Source organism: Magallana gigas, chromosome 5, assembly GCF_963853765.1.
Source record: "Magallana gigas chromosome 5, xbMagGiga1.1, whole genome shotgun sequence".
NCBI lineage: Eukaryota > Metazoa > Mollusca > Bivalvia > Ostreida > Ostreidae > Magallana > Magallana gigas.
Genome location: NC_088857.1, coordinates 46,076,504 through 46,098,262, shown reverse-complemented (window position 1 = coordinate 46,098,262; position 21,759 = coordinate 46,076,504). Strand labels below are relative to the sequence as shown.

The 21,759-nt window shown below is 33.7% G+C and overlaps 2 protein-coding genes across 12 annotated transcripts in view; one reads left to right on the top strand and one right to left on the bottom strand.

Moving 5' to 3' along the window:
• Positions 1 to 787: 787 nt before the first annotated feature.
• Positions 788 to 3,769, bottom strand: LOC105319169 (uncharacterized). Its single transcript, XM_034465717.2, has 4 exons — positions 2,967 to 3,769; positions 2,117 to 2,249; positions 1,798 to 2,003; positions 788 to 1,254 (listed from the first exon to the last, which is right to left on the bottom strand). The coding sequence occupies exons 1-4, from the start codon at positions 3,613 to 3,615 to the stop codon at positions 941 to 943; spliced, it is 1,302 nt and encodes a 433-aa protein (XP_034321608.2). The 5' UTR covers positions 3,616 to 3,769; the 3' UTR covers positions 788 to 940.
• Positions 3,770 to 6,530: 2,761 nt separating this feature from the next.
• LOC105319166 (EF-hand calcium-binding domain-containing protein 4B) overlaps positions 6,531 to 21,759 on the top strand; it is a 28,938-nt gene continuing 13,709 nt past the window's right edge. For 5 of the 11 annotated variants that reach the window (XM_066085864.1, XM_066085869.1, XM_066085868.1 and 2 more), the window contains exons 1-5: positions 14,731 to 14,827; positions 15,014 to 15,057; positions 17,068 to 17,320; positions 17,693 to 17,849; positions 18,230 to 18,376. In XM_066085864.1, the coding sequence (XP_065941936.1) occupies positions 14,746 to 14,827; positions 15,014 to 15,057; positions 17,068 to 17,320; positions 17,693 to 17,849; positions 18,230 to 18,376 (683 nt within the window). In that variant the 5' untranslated portion in view covers positions 14,731 to 14,745. The other 6 variants (XM_011416581.4, XM_034465387.2, XM_066085867.1 and 3 more) reach the window with 6 other exon arrangements.

The window sequence follows — 21,759 nt, the reverse complement described above, 5'->3', positions numbered from 1 at the left end:
ACAATGACAAAGAGCGACAAAGGTCAGAAAATTGGATGTAAACATCAATATGACAACTTGTAAATTTACACCGACCCAGTAAATTCAAAATTTTCAATATGATAAAAGTAATAAAATAACATATATTTTGGACTACCTAATTAATTAAAATGATATATTGATAATTCCTTTGAGCAAATTACACAAGTCATTTAGTCAACCAAAATAATACTGAGTAAGCCCGCTTTAAATTAAACATTATACATGTATTATACGGATAATTCGTTTTATAATAAGATTTCCATACTCTAAATAATACTCCTTGCGCTGGAATTCCAGAAAATCATATACACTTCACTATTTTTTAGTGTCCGTTTTAATAATGTTTTATCTATTTGAAAAACTAAATTTTGATATTTAATATTAGGTGGTTTTTTTGTCCGGTAAACTGTTGAAGGAAAGGGAATATTATTTAAAAATTTTAACCTATGTGTGAAACAAGAATTTATCAAATCTTAAATATTTGAAGTAAAAATTATTACAATCCCTAGTTCCTCTATAATTGATCATTTTTTCACATGCTACATACACCTTTACATAACAGAGTAATAGACACAATTTTATGCATGTGCAGTGCTTTAAATGCTATAGCTATATTCTAAAGTTTACGCCTCTAGTTACACCGCTTTATGAAATGCAAAATACGCCCGACAAAGTTTCTGTGTAAGTCCTCGGACTAGACTAAAGTTAGGCCCAAAATTTAAGCCTCTTTATGAAACGAGCCCCTGACATTAATCATAGAAAACAGTACATGCGGTCTTTGAATCAAAATTCAAACAACTCAGTAAACAGCTGGTAAATACAAAAATATTGTCATACGGAGTCCGATTTTTCACGAAATTTGTCGAACTGTGCAGATATCTGCATTTGGTGGTTCGATCCACCAATATCCAATCACATATTACAACCATGACATCAGACATCTAAAACCCGCCACTAAGTCGGGAATGACCAATAAACTGGCCACAAAACTCAGAATGCTTACTCCCAAGGTCATTCCGATAACTCTGCTGGACAATCGGGGATCACTGGCGCTTATCCTCTTCCTGATGTTAGACGACAGGTTCGCTTTCAAGACGGTGAGGTTTTTCCGGATTTCGCTCACTACAATTTCCACTTCATCCTCTGTCAGGGTGGGGTGAGAAACGCCATTGTTACATTTACAAATACAGTCCGGACTGGATGAGTCCCCGCCGCCGGTGTTCGGTGTATAAACTATTGGAAATATTAAACAGTTTTCAATGTTAAAAGAGCAAAGATGTGTTATTAACTATTTAAGTAAAAATAGTCTCATATTAAACGAAAAACATCCTTCCACAAAGATTAAAAACCGATCGATATGTCTGAATTATGGAGATAATTGAGTAACCTTATTATCATTATGTGTATTTAAATTGATAACAGTACAAATCGATTTTGTAATGTATGGCCCAATACATTTTATCAATGACTATTTTAATATTTAACTATTTTAATATTTAACTGTACCATTCCTGAGAATGATTAAAATGTAAGTAATGAGTAGTGATGATCAAATACGGTCGGGAATGCATAAAATCAATCATAAAGCCCTTCAGATGTTATTGTGGTTTATCACCCCTACCGTATTTGATCACCTCTTAATACTCAAAGAATGATTCCAAATATATCTTAAAATATATTATTTACAGAGAGAACGCTTGATTTTGATCGAAAAATGTTATATCTTGGTCGACTGAATCCTTTTGAAAAAGAGAGAGAGAGAGAGTATTAAATTACTTCGGCACATGACATAATAACGAGAATCGCATCCCTTGGCCTTCTGGAATATCCGACCGGACTCGCCTTTCATCGTGACACAGTTCCCATGGCCATTCTCCGATATCAAGGACTTTTTGGGAAACAGGTTCCCGGTGACGTTGCTACTCATTGCCGTACTGCTAATTATGACTAAATCTGTCCAAAACTCGACACCATAGTAACTCCTAAAAATATTGAGTAAAAGGCTTCAGAAAATGACTACTGCATAATTTAATCAAGATTGAACTTATTTAACGGTGTTATATCAGAAATAATACTTATTACACCGCTGCTTTACCTGTTCAAGAATTTGTGTACATGGACTAAATCTTCGGTAATGTTATACAAGAACAGCGCTCGATAATTTGAGCCATAATTACTGCAATGGTAATCTACGTCCACACTTGCCAAATTTAAGGACCCCATTGAAACTGTAAAAAAAAATCATTAAAATAATCTAGAGACCCTTTATAGTGCTTTTGTTGGACGCCTTAAGTCTCACTATTATCCACGCGTGTTTTGGGAAATGTTGTTTGTTTGTTTGTTTTTGTGGGTTTTTTTTTTGGGGGGGGGGCGAGTTATTCTTTGTAAATGGTTTCGAAAAAAAAACTTTGGAGTAGTATAAAATATGAAGAAAAAGACACGACGTATTAACTCACTTACCAGTTAATCAGCCCTCCAGATTAAAAAAAAATGCTATCAGAGACGTACTGTAGTCCTGTTTTACTTTTTATGATATTTGAAAGATATGAAAAAATTAATTGTAAAGTAACAAGAGAATTGGAAAAATGATTTTTTCCTTATACTCGCGATGATTGAGTCCACTTAGATGTGAGGAGATCAATTGCAGAATCCTCTTACTTGGCAGTTAAGCGTAAATACAAGTAGGTACGTTAGTCATGGGGATGGGGTGGAGGGGGGGCAACAGGGTAAACTACATAAAATATCTTGGTAAAAAAATAAAATTAATGACTAATTAGACTTCAAAATACGGTGGAGAAGGGGTTGAAATTAAGAAAATTATCTATTACTAACATGCAATAAAAGTTTAGAGGCCATAAACGACTTACAAGTACATGTCTACAAGTAGTTTTTGTTTTTTCCTCTAAAAAATTTCAAACTGAATCTATAAATAGCATTATACAAACCAAATTCCGGATCACCGTCTGGTTCAGGCGTGGTTGGTTTTTCTACTGAATCTGTTGTAAACGATCGGTCTGTGCTGGGGCCAAAGGTTACAGAATCCGTGGAAAATGTGGTCTCTTCAGAATGTTCTTCATTATCGGTATTTTGTATTGGATCCGTTGTAAATGGTCTGTCTGTAATAGAAGCAAAGGTTACAGAATCCGTGGAAAATGTGGTCTCTTCAGAGTGTTCTTCATTATAAGTATTTTGTATTGGATCCGTTGTAAATGATCTGTCTGTAATAGAAGCAAAGGTTACAGAATCCGTGGAAAATGTGGTCTCTTCAGAGTGTTCTTCATTATAAGTATTTTGTATTGGATCCGTTGTAAATGGTCTGTCTGTAATAGAAGCAAAGGTTACAGAATCCGTGGAAAATATGGTCTCTTCAGAATGTTCATCATTATCAGTATTTTGTATTGGATCCGTTGTAAATGATCTGTCTGTAATAGAAGCAAAGGTTACAGAATCCGTGGAAAATATAGACTCTTCGTTAGATGTATTTAGATGTTCTGTAGTTGTTTCGTACGATGGATTTAAAGTGGAACCCCCGATTCCATTGACCACGGCCGTGTCTATGAGCACGAGAAGACACCAAAGCATCAAAAACTCCATTCGAACACTTCCAAAATGTGATGTGTTTGACCAAGTGAAGTTGACGTAATGAAGTATACTACAACTCGACTGGTTACCGCCTACCTAGAGCTTGTAAAATAATATATCTAAAAAGCGAAGTCTACTGTATTCTTAAACCTATCGTTATAATTGGTTTTCCAATATCCTTTATGTGCATGACGAACCCTAAATAATTTATATCTGTCTACTTTTTTGCCAATCTTTCTTAACTTCATCATTTGCGCATGTTTAAAATCAGCGTTAATAACATTTAATTTGGGACGATCACGCTGAAAAGTGATATTCGTTACAACTATATTATAATTCATCCAATTCAAAAGAAATCTTTTGTGACTTCTTTTTATGAAAATAATTTAAAGTATGGATTATAAAATTAGTTCTAATAGATTGTAACAAAATACATTTCAGAAAAGGAGGAAGTACCTGCTAAGTCTCAGATTAAAGAGAAATTCAAAGGACGTTGTAGAAACTACAGCAATAGCTCTGTTTGAATAAATACAAAGTAACAATTACTTGCAAACGAACCAACGAGAACAGTTACTTGAACCAGCAACATCTAAATCAAACAAATGCAAAACAGTAACGGAGGAATTTGATAAAAAGAATGATATTTTTTCTCTTTTATCCTCCATAATTGTTAATGACACACGTCATGCAATGCCATCTACACGCGCATGATACAAAGCTTAATGCACTGGTCCCAATTTGGTTGTTGGCCGTCAGTTTTCGTCTGTCGCAGTAACTTATTTGGAACCACTTTCAACTCACACAGTGCAACCCTAGTCGATAAAATTGAATTCCAAAGGGAGCATATATATAGAAAACAGAATTTATCTTATTTTTTTTTAAAGTTTATTCCAGAAAGTTCTCTTATTTATCATGTCGCTTTCATCGGAATTTTTGCGCATTTTATATACGTCTTTTTTTAACGCAATAGATAAGGGCTTTCCCTCTCAAAGTGGCAAGGTCCTTTATACTTTCCATCTTTCAAAGAAAATGAAAAATATCGTAGGATGTTTTAAATCCTTAATGAGAACCGATTGCGCCTGTTCCAGTAATTATATAATGGCTTTGGTTTGCCCAAGTACGCTTTCTTATTTTATATAAATTTGTTTTTTTTTAAACCTTCATGTAACGGAGGGTCACGACCCCCCCCCCCCCCGGAATGATCGGATGATGTTTGTTATAGAAATACATTTACAGAAAATCTACAGACAGAAATTTCTTTATGAACATAGAGTATGGGTTTTGTGCAGCTATCATTAAATAATAACAGAATAAGCTATTCCTTTTAAAGGCGGCCTGTTTTCAAGGATGCCAGCGAGAGTCTGGGCTAGACAATAGCAAAAGTTAATTTGTTTTATTCTAAACTGTTTTTTTTTAAATTAAAATAAAACTAATTCACATATGTACAAGTAATACGAATGCCCATTGAGCTCAATTTTGTAGGCAAAAAAAAACAAACTTTTTTTCTTTGCGAAAAACGCAAAACTTTCGCGATATAAGGCGTAACTATCTAGAAAAAAGCGTTAGTTTCGCGAAAAAAAATGCGTAACTTTCGCGAATAAACGCGAAACTTTCCTTTTCATAAATTTTGTTATTATCTCAACGTTATTGAATGGTGAATGCGAAATACTTCAATGAATCAATACATTAATTTCTAAGCAATTAAATACAGTGTCTAGCATATTTTCCCTTGAGAAACAAACTGTTTCCTCCAAACGATGTTTCCTGATGGAGGAATCGATCAAGAATTACATGAATAAAAAGAGTCTCATCTATAAATATTGCAATTACAGTTCGAAATGAAGAATAATATCTGTTCTAAATAAGTCGATCAACATGATTATATAATCTATCAGGCCAGTTTTGTTTAAAATATATGTTGACATATATATATCACATTCATATACAAAAGTATGACAAAATAATCATATGTGTTTTTCATGTAGCTAATCTTAAAATAAAACCGAAATAACTATAGAGGCTTATAGCATTAGGTGCATGAGAGAACCGGTAGGTTAGGGTCAGGATAAAAGTCAGTTTACCATATAAGATATGACCACCTGTTAAACAGGAAAAGGCTTTTCACCTCTGTTGCCTTTTGTCGCCAAAAAATATTGTATAGTTGTAACCAATGTAACCAAATAAAATGCCCCCCCCCCCTCGCAAAAAAGGTCTGTAACCACTGTTACCCTAGGCCTAGAACATATATAGTAGTGTAGCAATTGTTACTGGATAAAATTAAACTATTAGCGGAGAGAAAATAAGTTGGTTATATTATATGTTACTTTTGTCCCAAGAAAACAGAGCTTTGTTATTGATAACAAACGAAATGGGCTAAAACTCAGGACTAAAATCTATAGATTCTTATTCAGGTAACGATACGAGATACCTCCATCTTATCGTGACGTGCTTCCTATCGAAGTAAACAATAAAATCAAAAATAATTTCATGATTTGTTTCTTTCCCAAAATATTTACCTAACAGGATGGCGCAATGGGTTAGAGCCTGTAAGTCTTGAGTTCGAATCCTCAGTGCTAGATCTCTTGTAATTTTTATCTTTCCCAAATTTTTTTCTTGGTCAAATATTGTAAAATTTGATAATTTTAAACCAGTGGAAGTATTCTGAATATAATGTACTTTCATCCACATTTACATAATGTACTTTCATCCACATTTACATCGGCGGTTGTCCCTTTTGAGAGGTGGACTGGCAAAGTGGATGTACATGTAAGCCTGTCCACTATTGTCCCTAATTCCGAATAACATACGTAAGATTTAACATTAATTTGAGGCGCCATTTTTAAATGGTGGTTATTATAGTTAAAAACACGAAAAGTTCGAAAACTAAAAGTAAAACAGCCCATTTTATTTTCGCCAACTTTATGACAACATGGATTGTGCAAAATGAATTGTACATGTTGTATCGAGTAGGTTTCTGATTTTTTTTATTTAACTACCTAATTTCAGGGACGTATACATGTTATATACTAAAAAAAAACCAAAAAAAACTCTGTCCCAAGATATTTTGGATTCACGTTTGGACGATTTTTAATAAAAATACACTTACCTGTGAAAGAAGTGCAATTGAAATAGTTGAAAGGGATATTTTCCAAGATAATTTCATTGACACATTGTCATCTTTCACTCGGAAAAATTCACAGGAACGAAAACAGATTCCTTACGGAGATTTATAATGGGAATGTTTACATCTTTTCTCCATTCGGAATACACTCGGAATACATCGCGCAATATTTCAACGTTATCATCCGGGCTTGCTGCAATGCAAAATCTCCATAGACATCACATTTTTTAGCATTGTATTGAAACCTGATAAGCTAACAGGGGCGTTTTGACTGAGAAATCTTGGAAATTTTTCATACTTTTGAATGAACATCGTTTGGATCCTGAGGTATTTATAAATATCAAACAAATAAGCCAAACGTGAATCCAAAATATCTTGGGACAGAGTTTTTTTTATAGTATATACGTCCCTGCTAATTTGAACTAAACATTACAGCATTGACAATGCCAGTGGATATATCTATCACTATCAGTATCAGTGACAGTCTATGACATTTATGTTCATATAGTGTATATTTATGTTTCTTCAAAATAAAACCGGCCTGGACAATTGATCCCCACTGGAAGGTCGCAAAGGAATATTTTCTTCCATGATAAACACTCTAAACTGCTAAATGAATCCGAGCATGCATAGACAATGGTGCTTCTACATAAGTAGTGTAAAAAATTTAATTGAATGACTTAATTTAACACTGGTGGTGAAAAGTCAGGCTTCAACTGGAACTTAAACCCAGGACATCAGACATCTGGCCGACAAAATTATTCTGAGTTATCTTTATTCAACAACTATAAATGTTGGCCCTTGAAATCAACAACTGACAAACTATAGTCTATATACATATGCAAAACACGAATAGTTCTTTTAACTTAGTATATAACTCATCTTCACAATGTCAGGGGTCCTGAGTCCACTCGATCACAGCCACGAGTGGACCCAGGACGCTTGACATATTGTTAGGATGTATATAACCGTAAGCTACATGCATGGTACTTAACACATGCGCATACTATAATCTTTCAATCATTCAACTCTTTCCCTCTTGTCGACATGTTTATTGAATGTTTTATGTACATTGGATGTTCTTTGTACAATCTTCATGTTGCCCCTTGAGTGCCCTTAATTGGTATAATATCCCCTTACATCTTGGGGAGATTGATATATTTCCCTGGTCGAACACAGGGCTTTTGGCATATAATACTGTGCCAGCACTCAAACCATTACTTTATCTTTAAGTCCCAATATATTAACAAGCTGTTGACTGATATTCGCATCCCTGTTAACTTAGTGATCGAAATATTCCCCCTCTTTGTAGAAATTTATTCTCATATTTTCCCTCTTTGTAGAAACTGATTCTCATATTTTCAAATTTACAAAACGAAGTTAATGATGTAAGGATATATTCATCCTCATATTTACAAGAAGAATTCTACGATGAAACATAATGTTGTAAGGCATGTTCCTTGGGAGCTTTTGAATGTTTGGTGCCAAATGGATGTCTAAGGATGAAAAGTCAAGTCATAACTGGGATTTGAACTTTGGATCTCTGGGGTGCTATGAAAGCGCTCTAACCACTAAGATACTGAGACCCGATATATTGACTTACAGTCACACACCTGTTAACTGGTTGACAATTTAATCTTACAGGAGTAAGGATTAAAAAAATGTCATTTTGTTATAATTCATATATCACTGTTTTAGGACAGTACACTCAATTTCTGTGTGCATGCTGTTAATGAAGCCATAGAAGGTATGCAAATGGAAAAGTAAAGACTTTTGATTTTGTCATAGCTTGGTTGAGGATCAATCAATCTCTAAATTATTTCCAATCAACATCAGCATGTGATGTGATATTTTGTTTATGTGAGTGAAATAGGCTGATTTAAAGCACAAACCTGAAATGATTGCAAAACATTAAGTATGAATATCTATTACTTATACAATGTTAACATGGTACATGTATAAATTTTTGGAAATCTAGCTGATACTGCCACTGTATATAGTATTAAAGTTTTTAGTACCCCGGTACATGTAATACTTAAAGAATCATTAGAATGATTTTATTTATTTCAAAGCTGCTACAGTGTACATGTACATATCAAATATTTTATGTACTATCAAGCTGCTTGTAAATGTTAAATTATTATTGAATTGTCATATCTCTTCAGCAATCTGTGTTCAAATTTTAATTTTATAAACACAAAAATATTTCCCCCTCAGGGACCTGTTATTTGTCCACTGTTGTATGCTTGAGTGGTCTGGAAGGGTTGATCCCCTGATAATTAGTTTTGTATCGATTGAAATTTTTCGGAAGCTTTCAACTTTGCTCAGGTAATTGTAATTCACCAGGTATATCTGCATATACGATACCTGAGATGAAATATATGACCAGAGCCACTCAGGTGTAAGTTTGTATTAAAGCTAAGCACTTTAAGGAGAAAAACAAACAAAATGAAAAGGAATATGTGTAAGGTAACATATACACATGAATAAAGGCTTTTGAGTTATTGTTGAATTTCATGCTTGAATGATGGGTCTTTGAGAGGTTAAATAAGTTCTATACATGTGCATATATATACAGTATGTATTTTCTATCATCGTTGAAATGATCAATGCTTATCTGAGTGGCACAGCAGGATAATCAGACATTGAGGTATTGTACACTACATGATATCGATGTCACAAACCTGATTTCAATTTCAACAGCTGCATCCAAGCATTTCAAACAAATGAAGGCTTTTGTATACATTTATTTTAGTTTCTTTAAAAAGCAAAGGTGTTTAATATGTTATTTTTTATTCCTTGCCTTTTAGCAGTCATTCGAGACAGAAAAAAGATATCCACACTTTTCAATTCTTTTGGCTGCGTTGTTAATGTCATTTCTCTTGTTGATAATTTGGTTAAGTTTGATTTTATCTGTTTTGAAATGAAAAACGGTTTTTCTTTGCATTAAGAAATATATATGATTATTTTGTTACAGATCATAAGAGATGGCACCTAGTACGTGTAAGAGAGGGCCGTAAGGAAACAACAGCCGAGCCTGGGCATCTACCTTCATTTGGACTACGTTGGCATCAGGTGAGTTTGTTCGTCACACTATTGAGTGGTTCACTTATTTGATGGACCAGGCCTTTGAAGCCAAGCAAGCACATGTTGTGTATTGATGTTGGGGGCAGTAATGAGGGCTTGCCCAGGCTTTGTAGTAAGGTTGGTGACATTTATAGCTTTCTTGGCAAGGTCTATATGGTAACCTATGCATCGGACAATGAGTGGATTTGTAGATAGGTAATAGGAACATATTTATTGACAGCAGGTATTCAGCTTACTACAAATAAACCTCAGAATTTTGGCTTGTTTATGTGTAGTTGTTGACCAGGCATGGTAGGGCTATATAACTACAAGGGAAGCTGGAACTAAATCTCTAAAGTATGTAAATGAGATTTTTTTGTAATTAGTTATTCTAAGGTTTAGGAATGATTTGACATCTTATAGATATTTAGTTGTTGAAAACTTATTATTTAAAGCAGCGAGTATTTGGTTCTTAATTAACTGAATATCTTTATTATGAATTTTTAGCTCACCGAGACGAAGTCAAGGAGAGCTTATGCTATACCCTCGGCGTCGGCGTCGGCGTCGGCGTCGGCGTCCGGACCTGGTTAAAGTTTTTGTTGCAGGTCCTGTATTTAAGCTATTATTTGTCCTATCTTCACCAAACTTGCATGGATGATGCATCTGGACCTACTTATGGACTTGAAAGACTTGGATGCTGAATCTGGGTCCTAAATTTCAGATGCTGGAGGAGGTTAAGGTTGTTGGACCAGGTTAAAGTTTTTGTTGCAGGTGCCCTTTGATAGCAATATCTTAGTTACTGCTGGTCCGTACTTCACCAAACTTGCATGGATGGTGTGCCTTATGATACTGATGCACCAGACAGGCTTGAGTGCTGAATCTGAGCTATAGGTTTCGGATGCTGGAGAAGGTTAAGGTTTTTGGAGCAGGTTAAAGTTTTTGTTGCGGGTGCCCATTGATAGCAATATCTAAGTTACTACTGGTCCTAACTTCACCAAACTTGTATGGATGATGCGTCTTATGATACTGATGCACCTGACAAGCTTGAATGCTGAATCTGAGCAATAGGTTTTGGATGCTGGAAGAGGTTAAGGTTTTTAGAGCTGGTTAAAGTTTTTGTTGCAGGTGCCCTCTGATGATTATATCTTAGTTACTACTGGTCCTATCTTCACCAAACTTGTATGGATGGTGCGTCTTATGATACTGATGCACCTGACAAGCTTGAATGCTGAATCTGAGCAATAGGTTTCGGATGCTGGAGGAGGTTAAGGTTTTAAGAGCTGGTTAAATAAAGTTTTTGAAACAGGTGCCCTCTGATGATGATATCTTAGTTATTACTTGTCCTTACTTCACCAGACTTCCATGGATGGTGTGTCTTATGATACTGATGCACCTGACAGGCTTGAATGCTGAGTCTGGTTTCGGATGCAGGATAAAGTTAAGTTTTTAGGAACAGGTCACATGTTAAATAGATGATAGTACTATTTCAAACTTGCATAGTTGATTTAACTGTAATATGAATGAATCGCAGAGGTAGCTTCAGATGCAGAGCTTGATCTCCATTATCAAGGATGCTAAAAAATAAATCTTAGTTATTACTGGTCCTAACTTCACCAAACTTTAATGGATGGTGTGTCTTATGATACAGATGCACCTGACAGGCATGGATGCTGAATCTGAGCCATAGGTTGCGGATGCTGGAGGAAGTTAAGGTTTTAATTGCTAGTGCCCTCTGATGATGATATCTTAGTTATTACTGGTCCAAACTTCACCAAACTTGCATGGATGATGCGTCTTATGATACCAATGCACCTGATGGGCTTGAATGCTGAATCTGAGCCATAGGTTTCGGATGCTGGATGAGGTTTAGTTTTTTGGAACAGGTCACATGTTTTATAGATGATAGCTTGCATAGTTGATTTAACTTTATTATAAATTAAATGCAGAGGTTGCTTCAGATGCAGAGCCTGATCTCCATTATCAAGGATGCTAAAGAAATCTCCTACCTCACTCAAACCAGCTCGATAGATAGATGTGTTTGTTGATATTAAAATGATATAACATGATTCCTATGATATAGTATTGTATGATATTAAACAATATTGTTTGATATGATACAATATGATATCTTATGTTATATTATAAAAAGTTATACGATAAGATATGATATTGTATCAATTTTTTTGATATTTTATATGATATTGTATCATGATATTGTTATGTATAGTATTGTATATTATGATACAATATTGTATAATATTATATTGTATTTTTAATTTATTATTTTATCACATGATACAATTACATAAGATGTTGCAAAATATTATATTGTATCCTATGATACAATATTGTATATAATATAATACTGTATCATACAATATTGTATAATATGATATTGGTTTCAGTAATATAGAATTATATCACATGAAATTGTATAATATGATATTGTAATATTATATATTGTTATACTTTCATGTTAAATACTGAAATCTGATTGGTTAAGACGCAGTTAATAATATTTACTATTACCCTCAGAGTTAGCAACGCACTTGGCAACGGGTAACATTAAAAAATGTTACATGCGCGAAAATTATGCGCGTACGGTTCGCTGTAGAATTCACGTTATTCCTATATAAAAGCAGTAAAATTTTCTTAAAAATTTGAAAAAAGACATTCAGTATAACAAAATAAATAGTGCCTGTTTGGGAGGATAACAGTTGAAATTGACACCCCTCGAAAACCATTGTCAACCTCCGCTTCGCGTCGGTTGACAATGGTTTTCTCGGGGTGTCAATTTCAACTGTTACCCTCCCAAACAGGCACTATTTATATAATATTATACAATATAATATCATGTTTCAATGTTATGTTGTATTATGTAATATGATATTGTAATATAATACTATATTGTATTATATTTTATGATATTGTATTATGTGATCAAATACAATAAGGTATAACACAATACAATGTCATATCATACGTTACAATATCATATCTCATTATTGTTTATTACGGTATTTTATTGTATTATATGATATATATTATAAATATGACATGATGCAATATTTCATTTTATATCATTGTATTGAATAACATATGAACATGTGATTATCATAAAAAATTTTATCAGATGATATACGATATTTTGTCAAAACAGAATCCATGAATATCCAAGATCATAAAGTATGATTTTCATATAAAATGATAAAGGTGGTCTTATGAAGGTGATGTCTCATAAGGGTGATGCTCCGTCTCGGTGAGCTTAGTAATCTATGATTACCTATGTTTAATGATTTCTTGTGCTTGATGGAGTCATTAAGATGAAGGAGATGTTTCTGGTTCATTTAAGATGTACTTTACTGATGTTTTCTACTGTTGACTGGACCAAGTAAAAGCTTCCCATTATATTGATTAAGTCAAGGAGAGGGGTTTATATACCATCTCTAGATAATAGAGGCAGCCATATGTACAAGAAAAATAAATTATTCCACATTTTGCTTTTAAGTACATCTGCTTTTTTCTAAGTATTAAGTATATAAAACTCAAAACTACATGTAAAACTAGAAAGAAAATATTGAACAACACACAATCATGTAAAAACTAGCCTCGACTTCAGTTAATTGTGTGATTTATATGTGTGAAGGGTATTTTTTTTTATATAGCAGTTTAAAACAGCTGTTACCAACCAGAAATCAATATGAATTTATAATCTGAGACAATGCAACTTTGGTAACTTTTATATTGTAATGAGGCAACACATTGTGTTTCAGACTGTGATAATTTAGAACTACAACCACCAGCTTCTGCCACACTGAAATTTTTTGACTTCACCTCAGATGTAACATTCAAAGGCTCAGGTAAAATGATATTTATTTTCAACAAAATTCACCAAATACTGGGTATATGCACATTTGTTTAGAGACTGCTTGATGCTTATAGTTGATGTATTAGTTTCACAAGCTGATTCTAGTCTGTCTGTACAAATAACATGATCAGCAACCATGAACTTGTAGTGTATAATTAAGTGTGTTTGAACTGTTGTATAGACATGTCCAGATCCAGGCCAATTTTTCCAGAAAGGTCCAAGGGATAATTTTGTTTGCCTGAGGCCTATTTTGGTAATTTTATCATGTGAATTTAATGTTTGAGTCGGGGGGGGGGGGGGGGGGGGTTTAAACCATACCCCCTTCCCCATGAAAATCCCCCCCCCCTTCCCCCCGATCTGTTCATGGTATAGATATACTGGTACTCCTTTGTTGTACAAGTACTACAGTTGTAATTATGAAAGAAGGTTATCATGAATTCAACATCTATATACCGGTATCTAATACATCCACTGATGTTACTGCACATCTCAGCTCTTGAATAAAGAAAAGTCAGCTAGCCTAAAAAAAAATGACATCAGAATGAGTTGAAGAATTGTTCTTTTACTGAGTTACATGGAGAAGAAAATTAATCATATACATGTATTGTAATTCTGTCCTGATTTCACCTTCTTGGTGATGCTAAATGATGGTAACTACTGATGCCGAGTATGTAAGAAATGTACTTGTTCCTTGAAAAAATTACATATCAGGGAACAACTCTTCTCAGTTGTTTATAAAGAAATTTTGTGACACATTCAACAAAGTTAAAGGTATTTCCATATGAATACTTTTGATAGGTGCTATTCTATTTCATTCAACAGCCTACAGAAGTTGCTCTATGGGTTTTATTTTAGCATGTAAGGTCTATGCCTTGTATGAGACAATATCTTCTTTTCTTACAAATGCATGACTTCATAGGCACAATAGATAAGAACTTAGCGTTGGACTGTGTTATTGCAATCTTATGTAACTTATCACTCTATATCAGTCCAAGTCAATTGACACAATTAAAATACAGGTAACTGTGACCAGGTACGTAAATGCAGGACTAGAATTGTCCCCAGGTAAATTTAGAGTATAGATTAAATGTCATTGATAGGGATTAACATTACAAAATGTAGTTTTTATGTGTGGTTGTTCGAAATTCATCTCTCCTGTTACAAAAAAGGTGGGTAATTTCTCTCTATTTTTTGATGATTAAGGAAATGAGAGTTTGCTGCGTAGAAATTTGCGATTTAAATAAAAATCCATGCATTTATAAATGGAAATGCAATATGTTGGGCCCTGATTTGATGAAATTTTGCATGAGAATTTTATTTTGACTGATAGTAATTTTATGTTCCTGTAATTTTAGGTGGATGCGTACAGGATTGGGGGAGTGTTGACAAACAGCTAACGGTAAGACAAAGTAAACAAAGTACTGATTTTAACCGACAGGTAGTTCATGATATGATAAAATAGAGCAGTTTAGACACAGAGAGAAAATGTACATCATTAGAATAGCCTGTAGGTATTTTACTGTTATATCTCCTAGACAATCAATCTAAATGATATTTTACTGAAAAACCTTTGGAAAGAGTCGATAAAATGTGCTGAAATGTGATTCCATTTATGCATTGTGGGATATATTAGAGAGTATGTATATGGAGGAGCTAGGTAATGTATTGATGTTACTGACCATTTTTGAGTGTATATCATATATCATGTCAGTGGATGTAATGGTTGTGATTATACTGACAGGAAAACATGCACTGACTTGGAAAAACCAGGTTATCTAAACTTGGAAAATTGAAATTATGCATTCTACATGTATTCTGCATTCAAGCATTGGCTTTTTTTTATTTTCATATCAGGCCTTAGGATTTTAACATAGAGTTTTATCTGGTTATAAAGTCTTTGATTCATTGCTGTTTGTTTGAGTCAAGAGTTGACAGTGAAAAATACCTCAATACATGTACTTGTTCATCATTGTGTAAGTCATCTATAGCAGATTAATCAGCCTAAGTGGTGTGAATTGATACAGTTAATTTTTTCCAACCCAAAAATGTAAGACTATCTCCTCAATTTGATATGGCAAATGTATTGATTAAATGAACTTAATGTACACTTTGTTTATTCATTTTACTCGATAGCTTGTTCAAAGTCAGCTGTTGTCTGATCACACTGCAAACTTAACAGTTATCCGCTCCAATCACATTATTTATAAAGTTGTTTGAGGAAGTAAATTCAGTACACAGGTTTTGTGAATTGATCTTTTGTGAAAATCAATACTTTGAACTGATAAGTCCGATCCTCAGCCCTGCAGGATGACATAACATGAAGGGGGACCCCATAAATCTGATATCACCACCTCCATGTAGTGAAATTTTCTGTCAAATTGAGAGTGTTCGTGTTCAAGGATTGACTGCATAGCAACCCAAGCAAGTAAACGTTCTCTCTTTATCACTTGGTCCAGTTTTCTTTGATTTTGCGTGCTTGATCACATTCTGTTTATGTATCATTAATTACAGAAATGATTGCTTTTCCAATTGTTTTTTGCTAATTAGAATTACCCTTGGAGAGACAAACTCAATAATTGTGTAAATAATCCATCCTTTGTAATCCATAAATGTTTTCTTTAATGTAACAATAACATTTAGTTTTCCAAGAAAGAAATCTTTCTTGGGCAATTAACATATAATTTATTGACACAAGATAGACATGTTTTGATAAGTTAATGGGTCGGTGTCTCATATTGTAGAAAAATATTCTTACAAATCAAATATGCATCCATAAATTGCAAGTAAATTGCTGATACTTGATCAAAATAAGTGTTAGAGGTTGATTGGGTTTATTATTGAGTCCATCATTCTGATGCAAACAAATTATGATGAATGAGGATATTCACCTTCCATGTACTTTTTATAGATATATCATGCATGTGGTAATAAATACATAATATATATCGTTTGTATACTGCTTTTGATGAAATTGTTTATGTTTCTGTTGTGTATTTTAGTTATACAATCCTCTATCATCAAGCAAGGTGACTCAGATTTCTCAGAAATATATATTTATAACCATGCAAGACCTGTGGTTATACCTATGCAGTATGCACGTTATATTAACACATTTAAACTAAACACGTTATTAGCTGCTAAAATAATAAGCTTTCTGGGAAGGGATAACTTAGTGATAAAAATCCAATTATTAAGAAGTTAAGATAGTATATTTTAAATGTATTGTATATTTTTTATGTCATGATTCAAACTTCCTGCTATTTAATACAAAATGGCAGAATGAACTTCTTGCGCATAAAGTAAGGAATCTACCAACTACAGTACAAAAATAATATGGATGCAAAATATTATTCATCTATACTTTGTGCATCATTATAAGGAAATTAGAATTTATTCATTACATATTTAGAATTCCATGAAAACCATGGAACATATGGAGGACATCCCTTCAGCTGAGGAGATGGAGATCTTGGCTAAACAGAAATCTCACGAGCTGTTTGCGCTGTGCGACACAGAGGAGAAGGGCTTCATCACCAAGCGAGATATGCAGAGACTGCAGACTGAGATCGGCCTGGACCCGGAGCAGCTAGAGGCAGTGTTTGATTCACTGGATGATGATAAAAACGGATACCTGACTCTGGAGGAATTCACATCAGGGTTTGGTAAGCATCATGATCTGGTTAGCTATATCTGTGTTATATACAAGTATGAGGGCTCAAACCTGATACTAGCTTGTATTTATGAACACCCAGCTGTCTAGCTGAAGTTAAAGGATTTTTTTCAGGAAAGTACTTGACATGTACAATGAAGTCAAAAATAAATAAATTGGGAATATCTATAATTTTTATAGATATGGAATAAAATGTTTAAATAGTGCAGTCTTGTTTTCTTTTTTCTTTTTTTTTGGATAACCTTTCTTATACAATAGTTACAATGTAATACATGTATTACAAGCGTAATGGGCTTTACAGTCAAAGCATCAGGAGTTATCTTTCTTTGTCAACCCAGATTTTTTTTTTTCTATTTGTAAACAGGAAGTTATCTGGGAATAGCTCCTTCTCCAGATGACAACAGCCTGAACATGAGCGGAGGGGACCACTATGAGGAGGATATGATGGACAAGGCTGAGGAGGAGGAGAAACAGTTCAACAACATGATGGAGAGCATCGGGGCTGACCGTGTCATTGATGAGTAAGTCAACTCTTATGTTTATATATAAGTATATAGCCGGACAAGTAACCATGGTCATTACAGATCCACTGCATTGTTAACAGAGCATGCCATTGTGGGAATAATGATATTGTGTAGCTAGCTTACTGCATGTACCGTATTTCATGTTTTTATGGTTTTTCTCGCCTAAAAATTGCATAAGTATATTAGCCTATACTACCATAATTAGCTCTCATGGGTGGGGATCTTAGTGGTATGCCATATACCCCAAACTTTCACTTGATTTTCTGCTTCTGAAAATCGAACTAATACAGGCTAATATATATGTTAAATTTACAATGTGAATACTGTTTTTTTTTAAATAGCCAACATTACATGCATTTTGATATTTTGCACTGCAGTCGAGCGACAGTGAAAACCCTGTGGATGAAGATCAGACATGATGAGCCAGAACTGATGTCAAACTTTGAGGACTTCCTCTACAAGATAACCAATGATATCCAGAGGGCCAGAGGAGATTTCGAGTCGTTGGAGTCTGCTCTCAAAAGGTAAGATGCATACACAGTATATGTATCTTGTATTGAGTGGTTAAAAATGATAAATAGGGGTCTCTCATTCAAACTGTATCTATCAAATTTTACTGATTATGAATCACTGGTGCTGGAAAAAAAAATTTGATGCAAGATTTTACAATGGAAAAAAGTGTAATATCATAGGCTTTATATTATTAAAAAACTTTTAAGATTACATCATAATTCTCTATTATCTTTAGAAAAAGAACATTATTTAGAACAATCCTATGAAAAGTGAATAATTTTATTCTATTTAGTATGGACTTGAAGGTTGTAAGCTGAATTTTACAGTCATGATTTTTTATGGTTTATTCTTAATTTACTCCAGAAGATTTGTTTTGGTAATACTAGGGGTAGTTGCATAGTGATTTTTTTTGGGGGGGGGGGGGGGGGGGTTGCTGGGTGAAGGATGTGAAAACTTAGACATTTTGAAGTTAGAAATCCTAGATTATCAAGTTATCAACATTTTCCTGTGTTGTTTTAATTTGGTTGATACAGTTGTTGCATTGTCAGATTTTAAACCTCGCATCTTCTAGCTGGCTTCATGTGTGACAGGAAATGATTGGCGTTATTTTTGTAAGGAGATTAAACAATAGGCGTATTTTCTACATGAGTGAACAGTTTGCTATTTTCTTTTGTTTACAATATACAAATAAAAAAAGCCTTTATCATGTTATGGACTCACTGTAAGATAAGAGGATAACAAAATCATTTTCTAAAAAAATACAATTGAGCATTGTTGTGAGGTTTTGGCAACACTGCAACAGCAAGGGTTTTCTTATTATTTCCACTGATCAACCATTCAGAGTTAAACAATTTTTAGCTCACCGAGACGAAGTCGGGGGGAGCTTATGCTATACCCTCGGCGTCGGCGTCGGCGTCGGCGTCCGGACCTGGTTAAAGTTTTTGTTGCAGGTCCTGTATCTAACTTATTACTTGTCCTATCTTCACCAAACTTGCATGAATGATGCATCTGGACCTACTAATGGACTTGAGAGACTTGGATGCTGAATCTGGGCCATGAATTTCAGATGCTGGAGGAGGTTAAGGTGTTTGGAGCAGGTTAAAGTTTTTGTTGCAGGTGCCCTTTGATAGCCATTTCTAAGTTACTACTGGTCCAAACTTCACCAAACTTGCATAGATGGTGTGTCTTATGATACTGATGCACCTGACAGGCTTGAATGCTGAATCTGAGCCATAGGTTTCGGATGCTGGATGAGGTTAAGGTTTTTAGAGCTGGTTAAAGTTTTTGGAGCAGGTGCCCTCTGATGATTATATCTTACTTACTACTGGTCCTTACTTCACCAAACTTGCATGGATGGTGTGTCTTATGATACTTTTGCACCTGACAGGCTTGAATGCTGAATCTGAGCCGAAGGTTTCGGATGCTAGATGAAGTTAGGTTTTTCGAGCAGGTTAAAGTTTTTGTTGCAGGTGCCCTTTGATAGCCATTTCTAAGTTACTACTGGTCCCAACTTCACCAAACTTGCATGGATGGTGCGTCTTATGATACTGATGCACCTGACAGGCTTGAATGCTGAATCTGAGCCATAGGTTTCGGATGCTGGATGAGGTTAAGGTTTTAAGAGCTGGTTAAAGTTTTTAGAGCAGGTGCCCTCTGATGATCATATCTTAGTTATTACTGGTCCTAACTTTACCAAACTTACATGGATGGTGTGTCTTATGATACTGATGCACCTGACAGGCTTGAATGCTGAATCTGAGCCATAGGTTTCGGATGCTGGATGAGGTTTAGTTTTTTTGGAACAGGTCACATGTTTAATATATGTAGGTAATAGCACTATTTCAAACTTGCATATATGATCTAACTATAATATAAATGAATGGCAGAGGTAGCTTCAGATGCAGAGCCTGATCTCCATTATCAAGGATGCTAAAAAATATATCTTAGTTATTTCTGGTCCTAACTTCACCAAACTTGCAAGGATGGTGCGTCTTACGATACTGATGCACCTGACAGGCATGAATGCTGAATCTGAGCCATAGGTTTTGGATGCTGGATGAGGTTAAGGTTTTAAGAGCTGGTTAAAGTTTTTAGAGCAGGTGCCCTCTGATGATTATATCTTAGTTATTACTGGTCCTTACATCACCAAACTTGCAGGGATGATGCATCTCATGATACTGATGCATCTGACAGGCTTGAATGCTGAATCTGAGCCATAGGTTTCGGATGCTGGATGAGGTTTAGTTTTTTGGAACAGGTTACATGTTTTATAGATAATAGCTTGCATAATTGATTTAACTATAATATAAATGAATTGCAGAGGTAGCTTCAGATGCAGAGCCTGATCTCCATTATCAAGGATGCTAAAAATTCTCCTACCTCACTCAAACCTGCTTGATAGATGTGTTTGTTGTTAAATGATTTAACATGATTCCTATGATATAGTATTCTATGATATGATACACTATTGTTTTATATGATACAATGTAATATCATACATTATATTGTAAAAAGTTATATGATATGATATGATATTGTATCAATTTTTTTGTACATTATTATATGATATTGTATTATGATATTGTTATGTATAGTATTGTATATTATTATACAATATTGTAGAATATGATATTGTATAATATATTATTTTATCGAATGATATTGTTTCATATTATATTGCAATATATGATATTGTATCATATGATACGATATTGTATATTATAATTATAGCATATCGTATGATACAATATTGTATAATATGATATTGGTCTATATAATATATTGTAAAATAATACATGAAATTGTATTATATGATATTATAAGATATCATATAATATGATATTGTATAATATGATATTGTATCATATGATATGATATTGTATAAAATGATATTGTATTATATAATATCGTACTGTATCAGATGATATTGTATCATATGATATGAAACAATGTTTTATCAAATTATATTGTATCATATGATACAATATTGTGTATCAAATATGATACAATATCATACAATACAAAATTATACTATATTATACAATATAATATCATATGTTACAATATTGTGATGTATTATGTGATATGATATAGTATCAAATAATGCTATATTGTATTTATATTAGATATTATGATATTGTATTATGTGATTAAATACAATAATGTATAACACGATACAATGTCATATTATATGTTACAAAATCATATTGCATCAATATTTATTACAGTATTATATTGTATTAAATGATATATATTGTAAGTATCATTGGATGCAATATCATATTTTATATTATTGTATTGATAAACATTGTATCTTATAATAATGTATGAAATGAACATAGGATTATCATACAATTTTTTTACATATGATATACGATATTGTGTCAAAACAGTA

Excerpts from the sequence above, each read along its gene's own strand:
- LOC105319169 (XM_034465717.2), bottom strand. The coding sequence starts at position 3,615 with ATGGAGTTTTTGATGCTTTGGTGTCTTCTCGTGCTCATAGACACGGCC. Across the intron at positions 2,250-2,966 it reads AGACGGTGATCCGGAATTTG|TTTCAATGGGGTCCTTAAAT; the intron begins GTTTGTATAATG and ends TTTTTTTTACAG. Across the intron at positions 1,255-1,797 it reads TTATTATGTCATGTGCCGAA|TTTATACACCGAACACCGGC; the intron begins GTAATTTAATAC and ends TATTTCCAATAG.